This window comes from Lycorma delicatula, chromosome 2, assembly GCF_047948215.1.
Source record: "Lycorma delicatula isolate Av1 chromosome 2, ASM4794821v1, whole genome shotgun sequence".
Taxonomy (NCBI): domain Eukaryota; kingdom Metazoa; phylum Arthropoda; class Insecta; order Hemiptera; family Fulgoridae; genus Lycorma; species Lycorma delicatula.
In genome coordinates this window covers 149,356,972-149,366,856 of record NC_134456.1, presented here as the reverse complement: position 1 = coordinate 149,366,856, position 9,885 = coordinate 149,356,972, and the positions used below count along the sequence as shown (strand labels likewise).

Genomic DNA, 9,885 nt, shown 5'->3' with positions numbered 1-9,885 from the left:
TCTAAGTTGTCAGATACAATGAGTAGTAATGAGCGAGAGCGCCGGTTTTGGCCGATCTGCACTGTGCCCCCTCCCTGCGAACCCCTTCACCAGTGATGCAAACTCAAAGTCGTATCGGCGAATTGACTATGTAAGTTATAAAATTACACTGCATTTACATCTCTTAGACTAATAGTTAGGGAGTTATTAAGATAGAACAATATATACCTTTTTGTTATGCTACAAATTTCTGTTCTGGTACCCATATGTTACGGTGTGATTTTAAAAATGTTTCACATTAAAAAGTATCTTAGCTACCTACCTAAGGGGTATTATGTGAAAAAATTGGCTACGCTTTTTGTAAAATTTTGAGATACAGGACCCATACCTTCCTGTCTCCTGGATCAATTTGATAAAAATTAAAAGGCATCGATTATTAGAGAAAATTCATCCAAATTGTTTCAGTAATATCTGCAAAACAAACCAATATATACATACAAATAGTATGTATAAACATACACACCTTCTGGGGTTTTCAGATGGTAAAATAGTGTTTTGGATAGAGGAGGGGTCGTCAAACATGGAAATCTGTAAAATTTGACCCAATTAATATACTTTCCAATATGAATTTGCACACCAGCAAGGTCGTGCTGTCTTTTTTTTATTACCAAGGCACATCACATCACATAAGCATCTCGAGGATAAACTATCAGCAAAGAATACTACATGATTGTTCTTTGTCAGCTAAGAAATGCTGTTCAATTGTAAGAGATCATAAGTGGGAAGATGGTGACTGAAAAATTCATCCTACAACACTTCTGCCCATGCATCCCAACTAATCCAGAGATTATTAGCAAAACATGAGATTAAGCAGACTCCTTACTCATCAGACACAACTTTCTGTGATTTTTGGCTCTAAACTTAAATGAAAGAAATCTGAAGACACAGGAGATTGAAAGAAGTTCTACAAGAGGACCTATGACCAAATGACTGAAAAATGCTTCCAACAATGGAAACATTATTGGAGTAAGTGTGTTACATCAAAAGAGAACAAGTCATTGAACCAACTAGGTTAAGTATTTATATTTGAGCCAAGGTCAAATACCTTTTGATCACACCTCACACTGGTAAAACCTTTTTAATTCTGATATTACTTGGTAATTTTTTTATGTTACTATACTAAATAAACAGTATAACATTTCAATAAGTCAGTGGTTATGATCAGAAAATGATATTGTCATTTCAACTGAAGAAAAATAGAAGCTGTTGAAAGAATAAAAGGTTTACAGCCATTTTAAACATTGAGACTCCTAAAGTTTGAGATTTGATGAAATTTTAAGGTAAATAAATTATTAATTCAATAAAACCTTGCAATCAAAATCTATATAGGAAAACAAGAAATGTAAATAAATGAAAGGAGTTTTCCTCTGGTTTATTTAGCAAAGAGAATAAGGAACTATGTTCCAGGACCAATTTTGCAAGACAAGTTTTTTCTTTTTTAAATAGAATTCCAAACTACATTTTAGTTATAAAACATTGATATGATATTACAAAAAAAAATGAAATAAAGTAAAAGTTATGATTAATGATTCACTCCACTAAAGCCACCCATTTCGCTGCTGAACTCAACCTTCTTGCTCAAGGCCATAAATTGTCAAAATCGAACCCGCTCACTCGCCTACCGCGTTTGATGATTGGAGTGGGATACTCAGAGTTGGTGGCTGTTTCCAGCATGCTCTCATCGGGGAAGACTTCAAGCATGCCATCATATTGCCTCGTCACGCTCGACTCTCTCATCTGCTTATCCAGGATGCTCATCTTCAGACTCTCCATGGAGGAACTCAGCTCACTTTAGCTCAACTTCGTCGTCACTTCTGGATTCTTAGTGGCCACGCGCCGGTTCGCTCTTTCATCTTTAACTGTGTGGTCTGTGCTCGCTTCAGGGGTCAGAGAACGCACCAACTGATGGGTCAACTTCCTGTATGCAGGGCCAATCCCGCTCGTGCCTTTCTCTCCACAGGAGTTGACTGTGCAGGTCCAGTTTCTATTAAGTCTTGGAAAGGTTGCATACATAAGTCCTTCAAGGGCTGGTTCGTCATTTTTGTGTGCATGGTCACGTCAGCGGTTCAGCTGGAACTAGTATCAGACTACTCCGCTGACGGATTCATCTCGGCATTCAGGCGGTTCATCTCGCGTCGAGGTCACTGTCAGTCTTTATCTTCTGATTGTGGAACCAACTTCGTTGGAGCGGATCAAAAACTAAAACGGCTATTTTCTCGCGGGCTACTGGAATATGCAGCTCTATCGTCTGTGTTACTCAACGATGGCACTCAGTGGTCGTTCAATCTTCCTGGTGCTCCCCATTTTGGAGGAAAGTGGGAAGCAGCCGTGAAATCAGTGAAGTTTCACCTTGCTCGCACAGTCCGGGACGTTTGTGCTCACGTACGAAGAGCTCAGCACACTTTTAACACAAGTTGAGGCCGTACTCACCTCTCGGCCGCTCGAACCACCTTCAGAGGACCCGGACGATTTCTCGACGCTCACATCAGGTTACTTTCTCATTGGGGAGGCTCCCATTACGATACCAGGACCTTCTCTGCACCAGCTTTCAATCTCTAGACTCACTCTATGGCAACTCATTCAACGACGTCGTCTACAGCCGTTCTGGAAGGCCTGGTCATCTTGTTATCTTCAGCAGCAACAGTCCATCTCCAAGTGGCACCACCCCACTCATGACATCTCAGTTGGCTCCTTGGTCCTGCTCACAGATGAGAGGTTTCTCCTTGCCGCTTGCAAAATGGCCGCTTGCTCGTGTTCTTGCTCTTCACCCTGGGAAGGATGGGCTCACTCGAGTGGTTACACTTAAAACCGCTATCTCTACTCTTCTACCCATTTGCCTCCAACCCTGATAATACTAATAAGAATTCTATGTGCCGACCGAAAATCGTCAACAATTCCATTGCTGACTGCCGGGGGAGAATGTTCAGTTTTTGGTCAAGGTCGCAGACATAACGTTGTTCGAGAAACCACATTTTTGCCGATTTCGCAATAACAGGCTAGGGTTTGTCAACAATTCAGTGAATGGTGTTATAAACAACATAACCCAAGGTTGTTTATTATTACAATTCTGACCTGTGTGCGAATGACGGTGTCAGCTGTTTTGTCAGTCATTTCTTTTCGTGCCTTGGGTGTGTTAGCTTCGGTGCTGTGTAAATTGTTTTTTTTTTTTTTTTTGTTATTAAATCGTCGGGTCAAGCTCCTTACAAGATTTAAGTTATCTAAAGACTTTATTTAATTTTTACTTACTGCTCGCGGCTGTTTCTGTATTGTCGGATATAATATATAAATACTAAAATTAGATTATTTTATAAGTTAAATGTTGTGCTCGGTAAGACTGGTCGTGCTATGTTTTTTCGTGCTGTAAGTTAATTATGTGAATTCCTGCTTTTTTATTTTGTGAATGTAATGTTTATTCAATTATTCTCAGTTAAGTCTTCTGTTCTTGTAGCATAAATGATTTTTACCGTATTGTTTTCCTTTATTATAGTTGATGCATAAACTCTTCTTGCGTTTCTGTTATAATTATAAATTTAACAAACTTTAAATAATGTTGATGTGCTGTTTTATTTTTCTCTCTCTTTCGTAATCACTACCCAATCCAGACCATGAGATCCTCTCAGAACAGACTTCATTATATGCCTATTAAATTAGTTACGCTATTTCTCTACAAAGTCGCCACTCCGATTTAGATATTTGTCGTAGCGTGGTATCAACTTTCCAATACCCTCGTTATAGAACGGAGCCGCCTGTGTTTTCAGCCACGTTTCTACGCTTGTCTGCAGCTCGATGTCTGTGCCAAAATGTTGTCCTCCTAGCCAGCGTTTCATGTGAGCAAAGAGGTGAAAATCGGATAGAGCCAAGTCCGGGCTGTATGGTGGGTGATCGAACACTTCCCAACGAAAACGCTGCAGGAACTTCTTTGTTACAGCTGCAGTGTGCTGCCGAGCATTGTCATGGAGAAAGACAATGCCTGATGACAACATTCTTCTCCGCTTATTCTGAACTGCCCTTCGTAGACATTGAAGAGTCACGCAGTATGAGGCTGCAGTGATGTTCGTGCCACGTTCCATGAATTCCACCAAGAGAACTCCATTCCGGTCCTAGAACACAGTAGCCATACACTTTCTGTTGGAGAAGGTTCGCTTGAACTACTTTGGTTTACTGGAAGAATGAGAATGCATCCACTGTTTAGATTGTTTTTTTGTTTCAAAATGGACCCATGTCTCGTCCCGTGACAATTTTGTTCAAAAATTCTCCTTCATTGTGATAGCGCTGGAGAAACGTTGGGGAGGCGTCCATTCTCATTGTTTTATGATGGTCGGACAGCATCTCGGGAACCCATCTCGCACACAGTTTGCGGTACTGAAGTCTCTCACTCACAATGGTGTAGAGAGCTGACTTTCAAATTTCAGGAAACGAATCACTCAATACAGAAATTGTGAACCGACGATTTTCTCGAATTGCCTCATCCACTCACTCAACGAGATCATCGGTTGACACTCGCTTCCTTCCCTGACCGCCTGCATCATGAGCATCTTCATATCCTGCTTTAAAGTTCCTGCACCATCGTCGCACTTAGCTGTCACTCATTGATGTTTAACCGTACACATTACTTATTCGTTGATGAATTTCAGCTACATTACACCCCTCAGCCTCGCATTTCACACTTGGCGGGAGATGTTATAATGTTCTAACCGAAGTGACGCGGCGTGATTAAAGGCCATACTAGATACGCTGCGCAACACATATGCGCAAAGGTTCATCCGATTTTTGCGCGGGTTTTTATTTCGCGACCGATCGGACCTTGAAAAAACCCTTGTAGTTGACATCAATTGATGTCATATGGTTTATGTCTTAGCTTTTGTTATACAAATTTAAAAAAAAAAAAATATATTTTAAATGATTCATGTATGAGATCGGTTCATAAAGTGTCTGATTGTATTTTTTTTCTCAAAAGATATTTGAATACAAGTTATAATACTTGTTAGAGCTCATGCATGTTTTTTGCAACTTTACAGATCACATCAGTTGTCAAGTTGTCATTGTATGTGGGTGGAGCAGGTACTTGTCACATTCAAGAATCATGTAAATAACACTTGTATAAGGTCTGTTCAAAACGTATATGACAGTATTTTTTTTTATTCTCAGAAATTATTTGAATGTTGGATCTGTAAAACTTGGTAGAGCACAGCAGTAGTGTCTATTGTGTATGCAAGGTTTTTTGTAACCTTAAACTGCATCAGTTGTCCAGGAACCTTTTATAACAGATGTTTGCTGCATTTTTATTTTGTTCATATAGATGGAACTTGACAAACAACATTACTGCATCAATACTACCAAAAGCTTAGTGGTACCAAAGCGAAACAATTCATAAGGTTAAGCAGACTTTCCAGATTGAAGCTATTGTAATTACCCAAAAAATGGTACAACCATTTCAAAATGGTCTAGATAAGACTAACCAGTGTAGAGGTAGGCAATTAAGAACCCAAAATTGAAATATAATTCTATGCACATGTAGTTTGATAATTCTTGCCTGACCATCTGAGAAAATACAATGACATTCACCAAATAATTCAAAAATAAAAACTGAATATTTTACACCATTAGGTTGAAATTAACATTTGCAGTTCACTAAACAGTTTAATTATTATTAACCTTTGTTTATACAACGCACCAGAAATCTAAAACTTTTGTTAATCAGCAACTCACAAAGACACAAATAATACTAATCTAGCAATAAGGAACTTTTACTCTATCTCAATATTTCATTTGAGATTGTTGAATTGATAATTGTATAAATATTTGATGTAATAAAAAGTAATATTTCAGAAATTGTGTAACTGTCCATTTTATTAAAGAATTACAGGATTGTATCTCACTTAAGATGAAATAAGTTGAATGAAATATGAATAATAATATAAATAATCTTGAATGAAATAAGTTTAAATGAAGTGCAGAAAAAATGTGTATATGTAATTTAATAGGTGTACAAGGAAATGATGTGGTGTCCACATCAGACATTATTTTAGCTTAAAGAGCTCTATTTTTTATTGTACAATATGAGCTAAAATAGATATATCAAGAATGAGAAATACAGGAAGCATTAATTAAAAACATAATTATGATGATTAGGATTCGTCAAGATATTGGGTCGAAAAATGATTGAATTGAGATTAAAAAATCTAAGAAGTTATTATTATCAATAATAAAGGAAAATATATAGTAAAATAAATTTAAATTAGTCAGAGAAAATTAAATCAAATCTATAAAAGGATGTCAAATTCCGATCACTAACCAGAGTAACATTATATTATTCCCTTGCTTAAACTGAAGGAACTGAAATATTTTATGTTTAATAAAAATCTTTAATTGTAGATTTTAGTAATCCATTTTATAAAATGGAGTTTAACAAATGACTACTGCTCTCAGCAGCTATCGTGTTGGCGGTTACAATTTTCATTTTGTGAAAACTTGAAATAACCTTGGCTAGTAAGTTGTCATAGAGGGTTATTAAACCTTTGGAAAGGAGCATAATTTTTTATTTGTAAAATCCCGCCGTCTTTGTTTCATTGAAAACACCACGTGATCACCTTACGAGACTTAACATATGTTTAACTCGGCGGTGCTTTGCACTGAACTGACAGCTAAAGAAGCAACGTCTGTATATTCTCGCTACAGAGAGATGAGGTTATGTGTAGTTATAGTAATTCATGTACTTGTTTTGTCTGATCTCGGAAGATAGTGTTAATGATGTGTGGGTTTTCTGTTGATGAGAAACTGAATAATAGTAATAAGACTGAAGGTATTGTATGTATTTATTTTAAGACGTGTTTTTATTACGAAATTCATGTTTTTATTTTACAGTATTAAGTTTACATCATTTACTTGAATTGGCTGTTCAATTAAAATAGAGGATTAAATATAATGAATATACTTTAAGTGCGTATTCGAGTATATTCAAATATGCACTTCAAATAAGTAGTATTACTTATTTAACTGTACTTATTATAACTGTGCATATATTATACGGTGTATTGATTGTTTACTACCATAGATGCTCATCTGCAACTGATCTTATATAATGTGAAATATTTTGTTCAAATAAATCCAAAAAGTGACTAAATGAGGGGACAATGTTAACTGATCAAAGCTGATGGATCAGTTTTGTATAAACATTATGAGAATATTTTTTTCTAAATCAAATTTGTTTCCTACCTGAAATATTATCTTATAAGACTGAACTTTTAAAAATATATATACTATAATAGTTATACAAATACAGACAATTCATCACTTCAAGAAATTACCAATCAACCAAATTGACAATTGAGAGATTGTTGAAAGTAATAACCATCAGAGATAATTTATTGTTAGATTTTAATTAAGACTTAAGTAGAATTCATATGAATGAGGTCAAAATACGAATACTACAGTATATTTTGATTATTAGATTGAGTATTTATATTGAACACAATCATTGGTTTTTCAAAATAAATTTGATTATTTCTAAATAAAATTCATCCTGATGACTCATGTTTCAATAAGTTTGAATGTTGATATTTGAACACAATCATTGGTTTTTCAAAATAAATTTGATTATTTCTAAATAAAATTCATCCTGATGACTCATGTTTCAATAAGTTTGAATGTTGATATTTGATGTTTCAAACAATTGAGAAAACTTTCTTTTTTTTTCAATTAGCCTTGAACAGTAGGGAATATACCTCAAGCAAAATAAAATTATACAAGATCATTCTGTAGTTTTCATTTTCACAGACATACACACACATGCATAAACTTTATAATATAAATCTACATAAAATTTGAATATAAATCTACATAAGATTTGAATAGTGTTTTTGAGGTGTATATTGAAGCTGTGTAGCTTTGGAAAATACTAGAATATTTTATTTAAATGGGTTTTGTTTAAATTAACATTTTATGTAACTAAAATTTAGGTAACAGGATTTTTGTTTTGTTGCAGAAATGATTAATATTTATAAAAGAGAAGTAGAAACATTAAAAAATCTGGGAAGATCATGGAATATGTCTGAAAAGGAGATAGATAAAGTAATTGAAGATTCAATTGATTTTTTTAAAAATCAAAAACAAAAAAGTGGAACTGTATATTTAAATTTATTTTGTTTACAGTCTATGTGGCGTGTATTGCTATCTAGTCTATTTTTAGTTCTTGTTTTGTCTTCATTAATTATATATAAAAAATCTGTACAAAATATTATTGAAAGAAATGTTCAAGAAATTATTTATCCAGGAATGAAGTTATTTAGGAAATTAATGCTTCCTGTAATAAAAACATTTCCTTCTCTGACAGGTATGTGGTAATTTAATTTTAATTTTAATTTTTTTTTATACAGTGCGTTTGAAAAGTAATTAAACACCTGCATGCACTTGTACAACAATGAATAACATTGACTTACCTTGTTAGAAATGGTTCCTATGAACTTCCAGACATTTTTTCTTCTTGAACACTCAGAAGTTGTTCAAGTAAATTGTTATTGGGGAAATAACCAATAGCAATTTGGAGTTTCTGTAGACTATGGGGGTTTCCTTGATAAACATTACTTTTTGCATAGTCCCAGAAATATAAATAGGGTTGGCTAGGTCAGGATAATGAAGGGACACAAGGCCTTAGAAATGATATGATTTCAGAAAATTTCTTGCAGTAACTTCATAAACTATGTGACTGTGCTGACTCATTGAATGCAAGCATTACAATTTTGGTGCTCTTCTATGAAGTGGTGAATGATTTCATTGTAAAGAACTGAATTTATTTTTTCTGGGAAGAATATTGGGCTGATAATTCTTCTGCTGGAAATTGAAACCACAACTGAATCACACCATAAATGTGAGTTCTATGTAAGCACATATCTGGATAAATGGAACTATGCCTCATTGGTATAAAAAACATAATCTAAAATATCATCAAAATTGTCCAGAAGCTGTTGAAACCAATAAAAATATTGAATTCGCCTTTCACAATTTGTGGCCAATAATTTTTAAACTGCTTTCACTTTATATGAGGTAAGCTAAGCTTCTTATGAAAGCTTTGTGTGCAATTGCAACACTGTTGTTTTTCTGTTTGCCCAACTTTCACATAGATGTGTTGGTACTGTTGCATAACAGCTGATATGTCTTGCACTTTTTGTTAATCGGGGGCTGATAGTCTACTACTTTGCTCATAGTCCTTTACTGATCCTGTTTCTCTAAATTTCTCGATTAGTGCTTTTTCACTATGTCTATTAGAAACCAGTGTAACTGAAAATGTAATAGAAAACTGGTGTTTCATTTTCTGTCTGTTCTCATTATACTTACAAAAGGTCTGTTCAATGAGAAGTATTTGCTATTCTAAACTAATCACCATTCTGAGAACACACAAGAAGATATGGTCTCAGTTGTTCAAAGGCAATGAACACACAAAGAACTAGACACACCTTCTCAAGGCCACTAGCCTGACTGGCCCATGGAAGCAAACTGTAGGATTTTCAACCTTTTTCAGAAAACATTTCTTGGAGAACATAATTACAATTGCTTAACGTATAATACTTTTTTACCTGTAGTTATTTTTCAAATGCATGTATAATTTTGTAGCAGTCTATGAAGTTAGTTTGGTTGCAGAAACTTTGCAGGTGTAATTTTGTTGAAGGATGTAAAATTCTGTTTTATTTTAAAGGTGGCAGATATCTGAAAAACAAATAATTTTTTGTCCATTACAATCACTGGTGAAAGTATACAAAATAAATTTTAATATGAACTGAACAGAATAAATTATTATAGTAAAGTTTAATATTTTTAATTATGTGTGTGTAGAATTTATTAATATTATTT

At 34.6% G+C, this 9,885-nt stretch overlaps 1 protein-coding gene across 2 annotated transcripts in view; it reads left to right on the top strand.

The window, feature by feature from the left end:
- The first annotated feature begins 6,660 nt into the window (after positions 1-6,660).
- The window catches only part of LOC142319315 (uncharacterized), a 32,449-nt gene continuing 29,224 nt past the window's right edge, over positions 6,661-9,885 (top strand). Inside the window, exons 1-2 of one of the 2 annotated variants that reach the window (XM_075356456.1) lie at positions 6,661-6,841; positions 8,024-8,371. In XM_075356456.1, the coding sequence (XP_075212571.1) occupies positions 6,787-6,841; positions 8,024-8,371 (403 nt within the window). In that variant the 5' untranslated portion in view covers positions 6,661-6,786. Of the gene's footprint in view, positions 6,847-8,023; positions 8,372-9,885 lie in introns of both variants that reach the window. The other variant, XM_075356457.1, reaches the window with a different exon arrangement.